Raw genomic sequence first — 17502 nt, forward strand, 5'->3', positions numbered from 1 at the left:
ACCCTTGGCAAAGAGGGCGTACCCATTTTCCACAAGATCTAGAACCCAAAGTTAATAATTTCCAGTCTTGTAGAAAATGGGTAAGCCGACCTCCCACAGGACCCACATGATCCAGGATGGCGGATCTAGGGCTGCTTTCCTGCATTACCGGGAGGGAGAGGGTAGGTAGAGGAGGAGGAGGAAGTGGGATGTCGTCCAGCTCCACGAAGGCGACCTCTGCCTTAACCTCTGTAGGATTAATACAGAGGGTTTTGCTGCTGTTTTAGTTGTTGCTGAGGCTGATGGGAACGAAAGGAAAACTAACCAAAACCCCGTATCTTATGTAACCATACCCTCTTGACTGAGACTGTAAACCCAGAGATTTTGCTGTGGCTTTACTGTCCTTAAATCTCTGCAACGCCAAGTCAGCTTTTTCCCCGAAGAGCTTAGAACCGTCAAAGGGAAGGTCCAAAAGGGCAGCTGGCACATCAGGTGAAAATCCTGAAGATCTTAACCATGCATGCCTCCTAGTGTCAACACACGAACCCATCACCCTTGCCACCGAATCTGCAGTGTCCAGACCCGACTGGATTACTTGGCGAGCAGCCGCCTGGGAGTCCGTCAAGACCTCACTTAAATTGCTCCGATCCTCTTCCGACAGCTCAGGGAGAATCTGCTTGGCAGAGTCCATAACGGCGTGGATATACCTGCCCAATAGACAAGCTGCATTTGTGGATTTTAATGCCATACTGGCAGAAGAAAAAACGTTCTTTGCCGATTGCTCAAGCTTTGAGTATCTATCAGCTGGTGCTTGAGGAAAAGAGCCAACCGACTGTTTTGAACAAGAAGCTTGAACTACCAGACTTTGAGGTGACGGGTTAGAAGAAAGAAAATCAGGGTCCCCTGGTGCCGGTCTATATCTTCTAGAAACAGATTTAGAAACTACAGGAGCAGAAAGAGATTACTCCAGACTTCTAATATCGGCTCCGTCAGGGCATCATTGAATGGTAAAAAAGGTTCCACCACAGCAGAAGGAGAATGAAGCACCTCTGTTAAAAGATTAGGCTTATATTCAGCCATAGGAAGCTGTAGATCCAACAGTTCAGCTGCCTTCTTGATGACAACATGATAAGGAGCTACATCCTTCGAAGGAGAAGCCTTCTGTAATGCAAAGTCCCCTTCCGAAGAGACATCCAAACCACTTGCTTCACACAAGTCTTCCAATAAGTCCTCAGACTCATACATTTCCACCTTCCTCTATGTCACCAGCCCGATATTGCTCCTCTTCAATAGGCCTTTGAGCTTCTCTTTTAGTACGCATCCTCGGCTGCGGCATCGGCGGCGCTATCCGCGGCGTCGACGGCTCCAGCAACGGCGTCGAAGGAGGCTCCACGTTGAACGAACCCTGGAATTGGGGGACGCCAGACGGAGCCAGAGACTGCTCAAGCGGCGTCAACATTTTCGGCGCCGGAAACTGCCATGACGGCGCCATCGCCATATAAGGCATAAAGGGGGCCGGAGGATAATGCTGAGGCACGCCCAAATTAAATGCCAAAGGGCCTATGGGACCCGAAGGTACTCCAGAGGGGCATGTGGCTCTGGTAAAAATACCATACATCGCATTAATTAAGTGCGACGAATCCGAACCCGGTGCCGGGAACAAAGGATACTGCGCCGGTTCGAGTTCGTTACGAGGAGTCTATGGAGTCGGATCCACTGGAGTCACAGGTGGAGCCACAGGAGCAGCAGGAGACTCTTCGTCCACTGGATTCGAATCCCCACCCGAAGTCGGAGAATTAACCGGCGCCGGAGACTGCGCCGGAGAACCCAAATCAGGAGACCGGCCTGGCGAAGCCTGTGGAGACTCAGAAGGTGAAGGAGAAATAACATCCTTGGTACGACGTCGAGGAGCAGGAGAAGGCGACTTCGAAGCTCGAGACTTGGACGAACGACGTCGAGACCCATGTTTCTTCTTCTTCTTGTGCCTTCTCTTGGATCCATGCGAAGTCGACGACCTCAACTTCGATCTTTTACGACCTCTTTTCTCCTTTCTCACCTTGGACATGTAGAGCTTGGCCTCTCTTCCCTTCAGTGCCTTAGGGTTCATTTTTCTGCAGGATGAACAACCTTCGACGTCGTGATCACTAGAAAGACGAACAAGTTACTTACCTTCGGTAACGCTTTTTCTGGTGGATACAGTATCTGCCTGTGGATTCCTCACCTTGTGATTCCTCACCTTGTGAATATCCCCTGCGCCAGCAACAATCGGAAACTTTTGTAGCAGTCCACGCCGATGGGGTCGAAGATGACGTCACAGAGACACGACTCCGCTCGCGACTCCACTGACGTCACCGGCTCCATAAGAAGACCTCCTCGGCGTGATGACGTCAGTTCCGCCCCTTTTTTCCGTGCCTTCGAGGCACACGGACGGACTGACAGCAATATGTACATAAACAGCATACACAGTGCACAATATGCATATCAACACACACAGTGTGGAAAAGAAACATCAAAGCACTAGAAATAACCCAATGTCCCTGACAGTCATAAATACATATGAAATCATCAATAGAATTACCGTCATAGAATCACTGGAATAGAAGGATGGACAACGGGGAGGCGGGTGGGTCGGTGAGGAATCCACAGGCAGATACTGTATCCACCAGAAAAAGCGTTACCGAAGGTAAGTAACTTGTTCTTCTGATGGATACATCTGCCAGTGGATTCCTCACCTTGTGAATAGATTCCACAGCAGTCCCCGCTCCCGGAGGAGGGTGTCCATCCCCCTATACCAGAAAATCCTGAAGGACGGAACGGGCAAAATGTCCGTCCCTCCTCACCTCAGAGTCTAAACAATAATGTTTTGCAAAGGTGTGAAGGGAGGCCCAAGTTGCCGCCCTACAAATGTCCTCCACAGGAACACCCCTAGACAAAGCAGAGGTAGAAGACTTAGCTCTAGTGGAATGAGCTCTTAAACCCTCCGGAGGCTCCTTACCAGCTAGGGAGTAGCAGATCTTGATGCATAGCACAATCCATCTTGAAAGGGTGCGCTTGTGCACCGCACGACCCTTTCTGCAGCCAGCAAAGCCCACAAAGAGCTGGTCATCAATCCTGTAGTCCTTAGTCCTGTCCAGGTAAAAGCTCACCGCCCTCTTAGGGTCCAAACGGTGAAGTCTCTCCTCCTCCTTGGAAGGGTGAGGGGGAGGATAAAAGGTAGGAAGGGTAATGGACTGCCCCAGATGGAAGGGAGTTACCACCTTAGGCAAAAACGCAGCCCTGGTCCGGAGAACCATTCGTTCAGCATGCACAGTCAAGAATGGGGGTTTTGAACTAAGAGCTTGAAGCTCACTTACTCTCCTTGCCGAGGTGATTGCAACGAGGAAAACCGTCTTAAAAGACAACAGTCTCAAGGGACACTTATGTAAGGGCTCGAAAGGAGAACCCATAAGATAAGTCAGTACAAGGTTTAAGTCCCATTGAGGTACAATAAAGGGAGTAGGAGGGAATTTATTCGTAAGGCCCTTGAGAAACCTAAGCACAATAGGTGATTTAAATAAGGACGGCTGATCCGGCAGGCATAGGAAAGCCGACAAAGCCGATAAATATCCCTTAACAGTGGCCACAGCAAAGCCTTGCTGGGCAAGAGAAAGAGCAAACTGCAGAATGTTAGACAAACGAGCCTTCAAGGGATCAATCGACCTCTCTCCACACCAGAGAACGAACTTAGACCATCTATAGGAGTATATGGATTTGGTGGAGTGTCGCCTGGCCGATAAAATAACATCCACCACATCTGGCGGGAGAGAGAAAGAATTCAGGTTGCCCCGTTCAATCTCCAGGCATGAAGGTGTAAGCTCTGGAGGTGGGGGTGTAGAACCTGCCCCTCCGACTGCGAGAGGAGGTCTGCCCTCAGAGGGAGACGGAGCGGAGGGCATGAGGAGAGGTGGAGAAGATCCGTGTACCACACCCTTCTTGGCCAATCCGGGGCGATCAATATAACTTGGGCCCGGTCTTGGCGAACCTTCCTCAGAACCCGAGGAATCAAGGGTATGGGAGGAAACGCGTAAAGGAGTCGAGAGCCCCAACTCAACTGAAACGCGTCTCCCAACGCCCCCTGCATCGGATACTGGAGACTGCAGAATGACAGGCAGTGCGCGTTCTCGAAAGTGGCAAACAGATCCACCCGAGGAGTTCCCCACGTCCGAAAGACGTGACGAACTACCTCCGGATGGAGCCTCCACTCGTGGTCGGCAGAGAACTGCCGACTGAGACTGTCCGCACGTACGTTCAGCACCCCGGCCAGATGATTCGCCATCAGACAAATCCGATGGTCCTGAGCCCAGGACCATAGACGCAGGGCCTCTCTGCATAGACAAAGAGACCCCACTCCTCCCTGCTTGTTTATATACCACATCGCGGTAGTGTTGTCCGTCAGAACCTGAACAGACCGACCGCGAAGGGAAGGGAGAAAGGCCTTGAGCGCCAAGCGTATCGCCCGTAACTCCAGAAGGTTGATGTGAAGCAACCTTTCCTCTGGAGACCAAAGACCCTTGATCTCCAGATCCCCCAGATGCGCACCCCACCCTAAGGTGGATGCATCCGTTATCACTGTGGTCACCGATGGAGGTAGATGAAAGGGCCTTCCTTGAGACAGATTGCCCTCCACGCTCCACCAAGATAGATCCGCTGCAGCTTCTCTGGAGATCCTCACAGACTCCCTGAGATCCCCTTTGTGCTGATACCACTGCTTGCGGAGGCACCACTGGAGCGCCCTCATGTGCCAGCGTGCATGGTTGACCAACAGTATGCAGGAAGCGAACAGACCGAGCAGGCGAAGGACCTTCAGAACTGGAACAACCGCTCCGCTGAAAAACAAAGGAATCATTTCCTGTATGTCGAGAATCCTTTGAGGAGGAGGGAATGCTCGACACACAGTAGTGTCCAGTACCGCACCTATGAACAGGTTGCGCTGAGAGGGCACCAGGTGAGATTTGGGCACGTTGATCGAAAAACCCAATCTGTACAACAGCCGAGTTGTATCCTGCAGATGACACAGCACCTTCTCCGACGACTCCGCCTTGATCAGCCAGTCGTCCAAATAAGGGAAAACCGAAATTCCCGATCTTCTGAGATGGGCTGCCACCACTGCCATCACCTTTGTGAAGACTCGAGGTGCCGAAGTAAGACCAAACGGGAGGACCGCAAACTGATAATGTTGCGATCCTACCGTGAAACGGAGATACTTCCTGTGCGACTTCAGGATGGGGATGTGAAAATACGCATCCTGCAAGTCGAGCGACACCATCCAGTCCTCCTGATTCAGCGCCTGAAGAACCTGCGCAAGAGTGAGCATCTTGAACTTCTCCTGTTTCAGGTAAAAGTTCAGGATTCTGAGGTCTAGTATCGGACGCAATCTGCCGTCCTTCTTCGGGATCAGAAAATACCGGGAGTAGCATCCCTGACCCCTCTCCTGCTCCGGAACCACCTCTATCGCCCCTTTCTGAAACAACTTCAGGACTTCTTCCTGCAGGAGAAGACGGTGGTCCTCCGAGCAAGCACCTTGGCAAGGAGGGTAAACTGGAGGAAATTCCCGAAAGGGAAGGGCGTACCCATTTTCTACAAGATCCAGAACCCAAAGGTCTGTAGTAACCGATTCCCAATCCTGTAGAAAATGGGTAAGCCGGCCCCCCACAGGACCAGCATGATCCGGAATGTCGAATCTAGGGCTGTTTTGCGGTGGTGGGAAGGGCTGAGGAAGAGGAAGAGGAGGAGGAGAGTTGACGGCCACGTGAGCGACCTCTAAGTCTTCCTCTATATCCCTTGGAGCTTTGCTGCTGCTGCTGCTGCTGCTGCTGCTGCTGCTGGGCTGGTCTATAAGAACGAAAACTCGCCCTTCCAAAACCTCTGTACCTCTTGAATGTACCTCTCGGCTGGGATTGAAGGCCCAACGACCTAGCCGTAGCCTTACTCTCTTTGAAGCGCTCGAGAGCAGCATCAGCCTTCTTCCCGAACAGACCAGACCCATCAAAAGGTAAATCCAACAAGGTCGACTGGACATCCGAAGAAAATTCGGAGGACTTAAGCCATGCACCCCTCCTGGTGGCAACTGAAGACCCCATGACCCTGGCAACTGAGTCTGCTGTATCCAAGCCACTCTGTATAACCTGGCGAGCAGCCGCCTGGGCATCCGACAGTACTTCACTGAAGCTTGCCCTATCCACCTCCGACAGCTTCGGTGCCAACTTTTTAGCTGAATCCATAAGCGCATGGATATAGCGCCCCAATAAACAAGTCGCATTAGAAGACTTTAATGCCATACTGGCTGAAGAAAAGACTTTCTTGGCTGATTGGTCCACCTTCTTGGCCTCTCTGTCCCCTGGGACCTGAGGAAACGCACCTTTTGAACGCCCAGAACAAGCAGCCTGAACGACCAGACTTTCAGGTGAAGGGTGTGATGACAAAAACTCAGGATCCCCCGGAGCCACCCTATATCTCCTTGCAACCACCTTGGACACCGCAGGAGCCGAAAAAGGCTTGCGCCACACATCCAACACAGGCTCCAATATCGCTTCATTAAAAGGCAACAGCGGCTCTGACACCGCAGTTGGAGAGTGCAACACCTCAGTCAAGATATTGGACTTGAACTCAACAGATGGCAATTGAAGGTCCAACAACTCTGCAGCCTTTCTGATTACAGCATGATAAGGAGCCGCGTCTTTAGAAGGTTCATCTGAAGGAGGAGTGATCTCCCACTCCGGAGACAAATCCAACCCACTTGCCTCCTTCAACTCGTCAAACACCTCATCGGATTCGACCAATTCTCCCTCTTCAGCCTCATCCATAAGATAGCTCCTCTCCTCCAGCACTCTCTGCGCCTCCCTCCTGGAACGGATCCGCACCTGCGGCGTCGGCGGCGCCGTGATCGAATCCGACGGCGCCGGCAGAGGCGTCGAACGCGGATCAGCTGGAGCAGCCGGCGTCGAACGAGGTCGAGTCGGCGCCGGTGAAGAGGGAAGCGGCGTCGATGTTTTCGGCGCCGGCACCTGCCAAGACGGCGTCGCTGGGAAGAAAGGCATAAACGGTGCTTGAGGATAAACCTGCGGCACTCCCAGATTAAAAGCCATCGGACCCATCGGACCCATAGGTGCACCAGAGGAATACATGGCCCGTGAGAACACCCCATACATCGCATTGAGATACTGCGAGGGGTCCTGACCTGGATTAGGGAAAGCCGGATACTGGTCAGGTAACACCGGACTCGGGCCTGCCGGCGCCGACGGTGGAACTTGCGGCGTCACAGACTCACCCGGAGCCTGATCATCCTCATCCTGGGCCGGAGTCGGAGACGGAGCCGAAGGACCTGCAGGACCTGGAGAAGCCATCGGCGCCGGAGAGGACGCCGGCACCGGCGAATCAGCCGGAGAAAACACAGGAGAAGATGGAACGGGAGGCGAAGCCGGAACAGGAGAAGGAGGCACTGACTCCCTTCGACGCCGAGCAGGTGATTTAGACTTCGACGTCGAGGCCTTGTGATGAGACGAATGCCTCCTTTTCTTCTTATGCTTCTTGCTCTTTGAAGCATGTCCCGAAGTCGACTTGGAAGCCGACCTCGACCTCGACCTGGATCTTCTTCTACCTCTTTTCTCCTTTCTCTTCATCCGGGCGATAAAGAGCTTTGCCTCTCTTTCCTTAAGAGCCTTTGAGCTCATCTTCCTGCAACACGAACATCCTTCAACATCGTGGTCCGATGACAAACACCAAACGCAGTCGTCATGCGGGTCAGTGATGGACATGTGTTTGCCACATTCATGGCAAGGCTTGAAACCAGACTTCCTTGCCGACATTCTCGAAGAAAGACAGAGAAACTTCGAAATAAACACAAAGTAACAGGTAAAGCTACCAGTAACGATTCCCGAAATCCGTTGGCGTCGTCGGCGCGGAAAAAAGGGAACTGACGTCATCACGCCGAGGAGGTCTTCTTATGGAGCCGGTGACGTCAGTGGAGTCGCGAGCGGAGTCGTGTCTCTGTGACGTCATCTTCGACCCCATCGGCGTGGACTGCTACAAAAGTTTCCGATTGTTGCTGGCGCAGGGGATATTCACAAGGTGAGGAATCACAAGGTGAGGAATCCACTGGCAGATGTATCCATCAGAAACCAGAGACCTTGCAGGGCTTGAAACCCGACTTCCTAGGAACAGACATAGTTGAAAACAATAACAAATAAAGTCTCGAAACAAAGTAGCAGTTGAAAGACAGGAGAGTCCCAGAAAAACCGTTCGCTTGTAGCGCGGAAAAAAAGGGACTGACGTCATCACGCCGACGTGGTCTTCTTATGGCTCCGGTGACGTCATGCAGAGCCGCGTACGGAGCCATGACGCTGTGACGACCTCGTTGGCGCAGAGAACTACGAAAAAATTCCAGAATGCTGGCACAGAGGGGATATTCATAAGGTGAGGAATCCACAGGCAGATGTATCCATCAGAAAGGCATGTTATTAATGCATGTAGCATGTACTGTCCTGTTCCCAGTATTCATTCATCTGTCTCAATTCCATAAACCTTTTGGCTTTATGTAACTTCCGAATATGTCCTTAAATACCACTTGCTTCTTAAGTACGCAGTACCTTGTAGAAAATGACATCGCTTCACTTAAATACAAATATAGAATACAACAATTTGAACAACAGGCAAGCAGTGGAATAAGACTGGGCTTACCTCCATTTCATACATAGGTGGTCCCAGAATATCCTTCAACGCATGGTGATCTACCAGTATAGGCATCTCAGGTGGCAGTGCCAGGGCAGCAGAGTCACTTACAGATTCCATTTTTGAATCTTCTGGAACATGCTCCCTAGATTCTAAAACATGACAATAAAAGAAGCTTTGACTGAAAGATTCACAGCTGTATCCACAAACAGTCACGCTATAACAACACTATAATGGTGCATGAGAACGGAAGATGAGTCCAGTAGCCTCATGGTAATCCTCAACAGAATTATTCTGACAAATCAGTATTTTACTATGCAATAAGGGAAAAAGGCAAGACAAAAAATGCATTTTCAGCAAACGTAAAGAAAAAAAAAAAAGAAGAAATTGAGTTTCAAATCCTGGCTGGAATGAACCTTAAGTTTATTGTGTTTGTGAGGAACTTTTGTGCTATACGGTGATTTCTAGGATTTTTAGTATTAACTAAACATGTTTGATTTAGATTCTGAAAAACATGATTAAAGTTGTATAAAAAGTTACTTAAAATCAACCAGTCACCCAAATGTGCTTAAAAAAACAGGCCATTGCAAATGTTTGTGATGAGATATTATTTATTTTACTAGAGCCTAAAAATATTGGAAAGCCTCTATGAACATTTTCTAATTTGTTTTCACCGTCAATTTGATTGAGACCTTCAACACCGGTGTTGCATTTCTACGAATGTGTCTTTACATCCTCCTCAAATAAAGGCTTTTGAAAGTGGGTACTGACAGTGGCTACTAATTTAAGAAACTCTACACTAGGAGCACAAGAAGTGATGCTGAAATCAAAGACCTGTACATAGAAAGCCTATTATATATTATGTAAATGAGTTTGCCATCATCATTAATGAGATCATATATCAAGGATGTGCCTTCTTTCCTTGAAATACATGCCTTTTTAAAAGAAAAAACATAATTCTCGTCATATGCCCTCAGAATCATTTCCACTTCTCCTTCCAGAGAACTCTGAGCAAAATGCATCCAAAATTCTTGTGATAACGGTACTAGATAGCACTCAGACGCAAGTACAACAGACCAAGTGAGCAATGGTCTACACACTACAGATGGAGACCACGCTGTTGTGCTATTATCAACAGCTTCTTAGTTATGGCTACCAATACAATAGACTATTGCATACTCAGATATAATTAGCAAGGCAGCAGAGCCACAAAATGCAGTACCTCACAAGTATCATCATGGCTACAATGACATAAATAAATGATATAAATAAAGGAATATACCACAAAACACTCAAAATGACCAGGAACATCATACAACAGGTAAAACGTGCACAATTTCCAGCCACTGATACATAAAGCTTTTATGAAAGTCCATTTTTACAATTAAGGGCCAGATGTACGACCCTATTTGCATGTGCAACCAGTTTGCGCATGCAAAATCTAATAGGGCCATGTGCAATCCCTTTTTAGCTTGTCGCAATTTTTTTGCAACTCACTGAATAGGAATTGCGAGTCGCTATTAGGAAGGGGCGTTCCAAGGGCGTCTTTTCTAGCAACAGCTTTGAGAAAGTCGTCTACATGAAGAAGCACGTGTCGGCTTTCTGCATCTACTTTCATGAAAACTATATTATTCTGTCCACTTTGTTTTTCTTGGTGTATTATTGAAATTAAAATCCAACTGACCACAGTCAGTTTTAAACTACTTTGGTGCTGTGCTCTGAATTGTAATTTTGACTATGTAAGTATATGGAAAGGCTCTTTTCCCTATACAGAGTAACACTGCTTTGGTGGCACAGTGATTTTCATGGAGCATGACTTTACATTGGTCATCTAATATTTTCAAACATAACGGAGGTGCTGACTATTCATATTTTACCACTGGCATCTGTTTCTGGTGCGATTAAATCAAGGAGCGATTGAGTTTATAGGGTCTATGTACAAGGATGACAAGGTGCTGAGGATATGAAGTGCCCTCCTAAAGACAGGTATTGGCTTAAATATGTTTAACTTGCTTGTTACATGATGCTACAGTTGGTAAGATAACTTCTTGGACCAATGTGTCTCTCCTGTTGAGTGTAGGTATGTCAGTTATGAAGTTCACAGGTTAAAATTCTAAATCCACTTACCCTCTCATCCTACAAAGGTTACTTACAAAGTGTAATACACGGTTGGGTTGGGCACCTACAGTTTCCATAACGACTTGGGTCTGTTGCAGAAAGTGCTATATTTTTTATAAACAATTGTATTGATATTTAAGTTGCATACATCACAATACAACAAATAAAACATATAATCACACCTGCATTATGCATAACCTTTCGTGACCCACCCTCCATGTATCGATAGCCTTGTGAGATATCTAAATGTCTAAGGCATAGTAGTGTAACCATATGCCCCATATCTGGGAGTGATGGGGGTGCTTCTGTCAGCAACCCCTGGCGATGGATATGGGGTTTTCAAGTTGTGTACACCAGTCCAATCCCCTGCGCCACTCCTGAAGAGCAGACGTAGCGTGTGATCTCCATTTCCGGGCTATATCTCACTTTGCCACCGCCATTGCCATTCCAACCAGTGATCGATCCCTTCGAGTGTTCCCGACCCAATCTAGTGTGCCCAGGAGTGCCTGTACAGGGGTAAGAGCAATGTGGGTGTTTAGTATCTGGTTTAAAACATTCATGAATTGTTGCCAATAGGACGCAATGGGAGAGCATTGCCCTAACACATGATAAAAGTCAGCCCAGGAGCAGGGACATATGGGAAATATCCGGGTCAGGGCCCTACCAGCCTGCCACAGCTGAAGAGGGGTGAGATGTGGCATGGAGATAATTGAGCTCTATGAGTCAGAGCCTCGAGGATATTGCTATTTCTAGAGGGACCATTCGGGCTAGGGTCCAGTCAGTATCGTCCAGCTGCCCGACCCCATCCTCCAATTTCTGTCTTAGTGACAGGAATCCATCTGGGGCATTTACCATCAATGTGCAATAGACTTGAGTTATCCCACAACCCCTTTTCCCAGCCCACCCATCAATATGTTGGCTTCGAGGGGGCTATGTTTGGGGAGGGTGGAGATCTGAGATTAGTAAAGCTGTAGAGCGTGTCACAGCTGAAGGTATTTGTGAAAATGCATTTTGGAGAGGGAGAAGTGTGCCTGTAGATCTTGAAAGGAACCCACTGCACTGCCAAAGCACATATCCCTAAGGCTTATAATGCCAATCCTGTCCCATTTGGTAAAACCCGGTAGTTGGCCATGTGTGCGAGGTGGTGTCTGGCGTGTGAACGTTTTTCCCCATCCTATGCTCCTGGATGCATCCCGCCAAATCTGAAGAGACACAGTGGTGACCTCAGGAAGGGTGGTGGGGGTCACGTCATCATATAGGATCCCCAATACTCGGTCAAGTTCGAGAAAAGAAAGTTTGGTTTGGCAAGCTGGTGTCGTCCCATCCTCCCATTTGCCAGTCATTGATAATGAGCAATTGGTGGCTCCATAGTAAAGCTGGATGTCTGCTATACTCAAATCTCCACCATAGATCAACTTTCTCAATTTGTCATGGGCTATACAATGAGAGAGGCGGGACCAGAAGAAGGAGCAAAACGTTACAGCCAGATTGCGAAACCAGCGATCTGGGATACGAGGGGGAAAGTTTTATAGAACATAAAGATATTTCGGGAGTATCATCATTTTAACTACGGCCACTTTTCTGGGGATCTGTTGTGGCCGTTGCTCCCAGCGCTGGAGGTCTGACTTTGTCTGTCAATTCAGGGAGTTAAGATTGAGGTTCCATGTCTCAGCATCTTCTCTAGAGAAGTAGACCCCCAAGTATTTAAAGCTTGCGTTGCAGATTGGCATAGGTACCTGCCACGTTGCTTCATCACCTCCCCTAAAAATTGGAACCAGTAGAGATTTTCTCAGGTTTACCCCAAGGCTTGTTCATACAAGTCTAGTATTTCCTTTCATAGGGGACCAGAGGTTTGAGGAGACGAGAGGTAGAGCAGTATATCGTCCACATATAGCACAATCCGGTCTTCAATGCCTTCTGCCCACTCCCAGCCCACCACTCTGACATCACAGTGTACCATTGCTCCAGGGGCTCAATCACGAGGGCTTGGAGCTTGGCGAATATCTTAACCTTTGCACTTATCAATGAGATGGGCCTGTACAAGGAACATTGGTTCCTGCGGCATCCTGGCTTGGGTATGGCCAACACTGGTGGCTATATCAATGCTGGAGGGAGTTTTCTTCGCTCCTCTGCCTCCTGATACAGATGGAGAAGATGGGGAGCCAACAGGGTGGAGTATCTACAGTAGTATTCTGTAGGGAAGCCACCAGGACAGGCGTCTTACCAGACTTCAGGCCGTGGACTGTGTCTGTAATTTCGTCCTCTGTGATCGGGCCATCAGGGGCCACCCAATCAGCTGGGGAAAGCGTTGCAAGTATGATGTTGTCTAGGATTGAGAGTTAGCGTGCACAGGGTGGGGGCTTCCCGGTGGGCATAGAGCGATTCAAAGTAGTCAGCAAAGAATGAGGTAATGTCAATGGATTTAGAGCTGGGCAGGGATCATTAGGTAGCTCCGGGATTATATAGGATGCCATATTTCCTGTGACCAGCTAGTACAGCAGTTTCCTGGAATTATAACCGTGCTCACAGACCCTCTGGGTGGAAGCCATCCAACAACAGAAAGCTCCTCCATTCCCACTTGTCAGAGGGCTCGCTTTGCCATTGTCAACTGCTGATTAAGGATCTCAGTCAGGTGCTTATTATGCAGACGCTCAAGATCCACAACATGGCTCTCAAGAGCGACTATGGATCGGTACTTTTCTTGTTTGGTCTTTCAAACACGATTTGTGGCAATCTCTCAAATGGTGGCTTTACTAGCCACCAAAGTATGCCTGGAGAATTGACAGTGCCCTTGTTGAGTGTGAAGTAGTGCTCTAATTCCTTGAAGGTCTGCGCAGTTTTCATCCTGAAGTTACAAGGCATGTCTCGACTACCACCTCCCAGCCCTACCATCACTGGGGAGTAGTCTGATATCCCCCTACGGTATATGTCTGCCATGGTGACTTGCAGCAGGGAAGTCGCTGGAGAGAGTATGAGAGCTACATGTGAGAGCAATTTGTGTGATGCCAATGTATGGATGTATTCTCTCCCGGAGGGATGCCAGCTTCTCCAGCTATCACAGAAGCCAAGGGCCTGCATCCAGTCCCTTAGTCTATTATCGTGTGTCAGGTGATCTGCTGTTGGGGTGCCCGAGACATCTAGAACGGGCCTCAAAGTAGTATTAAAGTCGCCCGAATCACTGTTGTACCTTGCAACATCTGAGAGAGAATGTAAGTCACTGCAGCTAGGCTCTATTTCCGCAGGTGGAGTAGGATGTATATGCTGAGGACACCATAGTGTTTCCTCCATGGGGTGGAGGAAGTCCTCCACCCCATGTGTCTGCCCACGAGATCAATCATTGGGGCAGTCCCTGAGAGCGGCGGGTTCCTATGAAGGAGGATCGCCTACCCCCATCTCCCTCCCTCCCTCCCCCTCCTCATTTGGAACCCCTTGCAAATCCAGCGTGGTACACCCTGACATAGCTGGAGTGTAGGAGAAATGGGCAGTGTGACCCCATCAAGTGGACTTCTTGAAGCATCAGGATAAGGGGCTTGTGGCATTTGGTGTACTGAAGGACTGCCGTTCTCTTACCAAAAAGTACTATATTAAGAACAAGATGGTAGTAAATATGTTTATTGTGTTGCTCTACAGTTCGTCACGTGATTGCTTCTAGAGGCAGGTCTTATGCCAAGTCATCAGCTGTGGATAGTCAAACTTCCCCGAATGTCCCCAGGGCCGCTTATGGCTCTGGTAATTCTACAGCTGGCATTGTAGATCCTGAGCTCCCTTTCCTCACAAACATCTATTCCAGGGTTTTGTTGGCGGTAGCTTGTAGGTATCATGGCACTCTCCACTGCTTGAGCGTTAAAATGTTGATATCACACAGTCTATCCAGGCTGTATGGCCTGGGAGGTGTAAGATTGGATAACTTGTGTGAACAGTGAGGCATCCACGCTGGGAGCACGGGTCAGTGCATCTGTACACAGTCACCAACTGCAAGACAGTGGTGGACCGGTATCAACTCAAGAAGGGCCACAATGTGCCAAATGTCTCACCTACATCGGTGGCGAAGTATGCCAGGTAAAATGGCCACTCTAGCCGGTGGGAGAATTCCGGTGTTTGAAACTTTCTTTAGCACACAGAAAGCAATACGCTTTATTATATGTATGGAGTGTTATGCATCTGTCATATTGATATGGCCGGTCAGATTCGAAGGATGGCTTTAGTGCACCCTGCATTTGCTAAACTTATTATCAGAGCTGAAGATAAGGTAAACAATAAACATAACATCCACATCCAATGACACATTTCACTTATCTTGACTGCAACGTATGTTCTAATTTAAATCCAGCACTGACTCCCGAACTGTAGGTCCTATATTTAGGCTATTTTCCTGTCCCCCTCTTACGGTTACCAAATAGGGGAACTTGTTCTTGCAGGGGGCACAATAGGTTTACCCTCTAAACTATCCCCCTTTACCTGGGAAGATCACAGAACTTTCTTCTCTAGGTATGAATTTTAAAACATCATTTTTAGGTCTCGGCCTGACGTAAGCAGCGCATGCGCTGCACTCGTCATACGAGAGCTTCTTGGAATCTATATGATTCCAGAAGCTCGCTTTTTGCTCCGCCCGTGTTTTGCATTGGTGCGCGTCATTTTGCATCACCAATTATGCAAAACCGAGTGTTCAGATTGTCCAGGAGGGGTTTTAGTCCCTCCTGGTTACCACCCTGTCTCCTTTTGGCCCCGCCCACCGGGATTGCATCTTTTACTGGCGGCGGGAGACAGTGTCTCCTAATTAGCCGCTATGCACTTTCTTGTTATCATTCGGCTGTGGCAACGGCAGCCGCGTGTTTATTTTTGCATCGAGCTTTCACTTAAAGTGAAAGCGCGATGCAATTATAAACAAGCGGCTGCCTTTGCCAAAGCCGAGTGCATGATTTCTCCAGAAATCACTTCTACAGTAGTATCAAACATATTTTAACTTTCTTACTGAATCCTTCAAATGTGGTTTCAATCACTTATGCGTCTAAAGTTTATTTGGCATAATGTGTACTTTTGTTGTACTTTCTATTGGGCTTATTTGTGATAGGTGCGTCCTCTGAAGAGCACGTGGATCTTAATAAAACCAACAACGTAAATAGGGAAGGGAAGAGGGCAAACCGCCAGCGTTCTCTTCAGCAACGACTTCAACAACTGCTGCAGCAAGAGTGGAAATCAAGCACAGGAAATTGCTTGACAAGCAAGCAGCTGGTTTGCTTTTGTAAACTATTCTCCCCTAGCCCCTGGGGAGAAAGTTCCTCTTTATGTCAGACGTTTCCCCAGCAGTACCTCTCAGCTGTGGAGCCTGGGAGTCTGTCCTCAGACCAGATCTCCAGGGCCGCGTAGGGCCTGGTCGTCGCAACTGCCCTCTGCCCAGTTCCGGTCCCGGCGCGAGCGTCCCTGGCCAGCGTCTCTCTGCACGTACTCAACTCTGAATAGAGAACTGTCCTTCAACGGGTCGCCCCGTTTCAAAGACAAGTTTTGGGGAAATGATACAAGTCACTGAATTTTATGGGATAGATTAAAAAAACAAAAACGTTAAACTTGGACTGACAAAATGTCATCTGTTTAAAACCTCGGTCATAACCGTTCAAAATCAGTAAAAAAAAAAGCAAAAATATTTTGCCACCCACACAGTGTAGAATAGATGCCCCCTCCCCTCCCGTAATGAGGCAAGGGCCAGAGTGAAGTGTTACATTGATAACCGACAAGGTCAGTTGTGAGCTGCTAGATTAAGGAGTGACTGCACAGATCTGTTTAAATATTGCCTTTGATGAAAGCCAGCAGTTTCTTTTCCGTACCCAGCAAGTGTGTTGCTTCGTGTTTTACCAATATCAAAATCAAACACAGGGCACCCTATATTCCAGTGGAACTGGAGTAATTAAGGCAAAATATACAAAACAACGGTCCAGTAGGAATCACTTAGACATGCTTTATAAATTGTGCAGGTAGTAACTCACTTAATGGCTCTGCTGACACAATTAATGAACTGCACAATCCTACCGGTAGTAGTTGTAATCAATAGATTGGTTGTACCTGCATATGTTGGGTGTAGGGTGACTCTCTTATATGTGTTGCATCCTAGGCGCTGCAATGTGGAAGGTGCACCGATGACTTCTATATGAGTGGTATCCTGGTTATGGTGCTATACAAGTCTTATAGGTGACTCCTGCACGAGTTGTATCACAGGAGCTGTTGTTTAAAAGTGTCCTGGGGGCTCTGTCTTACATTAGTGGTATCCGGGGACTGTCCGCTATACAGGATGTACGGGTGTCTGTAGTTTATGTGGAGCTTTATATAAGGTATATGGGTGTCTCTCATATTGAGGCAGTATCCAGTCAGCTGCCCTCTACAGGCCTTGCTTCTGCATGAGAGGTATCCCATGAGCTACTGTTAGGACATTATCAGTCCTATAAGACTGTACCCAGTGGACGGCACTATATAAGCAGTGTGCCAGTGGCTCTTCGACTGAGATGCAGGGGCTGTCTTGCCCAAAAAGTGTACGCATGGCTCGTTGCAGTGGTATCCTAAGGAGTAACCGATATAGCGAGTGTGGGGACTCCTATCTCATATTTGGGGGATACCCCATGTCTGTCATGTGTACATACTGGGTGTACAGGCGGTTCTCCGATGTAAGCATATGCTAGAGGATCTGCCCTACAGAAGTGTATGGACAAC

The 17502-nt window shown here is 48.3% G+C and overlaps 1 protein-coding gene across 1 annotated transcript in view; it reads right to left on the reverse strand.

Annotated features, from left to right (window-relative positions):
* Positions 1-17502, reverse strand: part of LONP2 (lon peptidase 2, peroxisomal) — an 860677-nt gene that overhangs the window by 167603 nt on the left and 675572 nt on the right. Inside the window, exon 12 of the mRNA XM_085638877.1 lies at positions 8695-8837. Within this exon, the coding sequence (XP_085495003.1) occupies positions 8695-8837 (143 nt within the window). The remainder of the gene's footprint in view (positions 1-8694; positions 8838-17502) is intronic.

This window comes from Triturus cristatus, chromosome 12 (assembly GCF_964204655.1).
Source record: "Triturus cristatus chromosome 12, aTriCri1.1, whole genome shotgun sequence".
Lineage (NCBI taxonomy): Eukaryota > Metazoa > Chordata > Amphibia > Caudata > Salamandridae > Triturus > Triturus cristatus.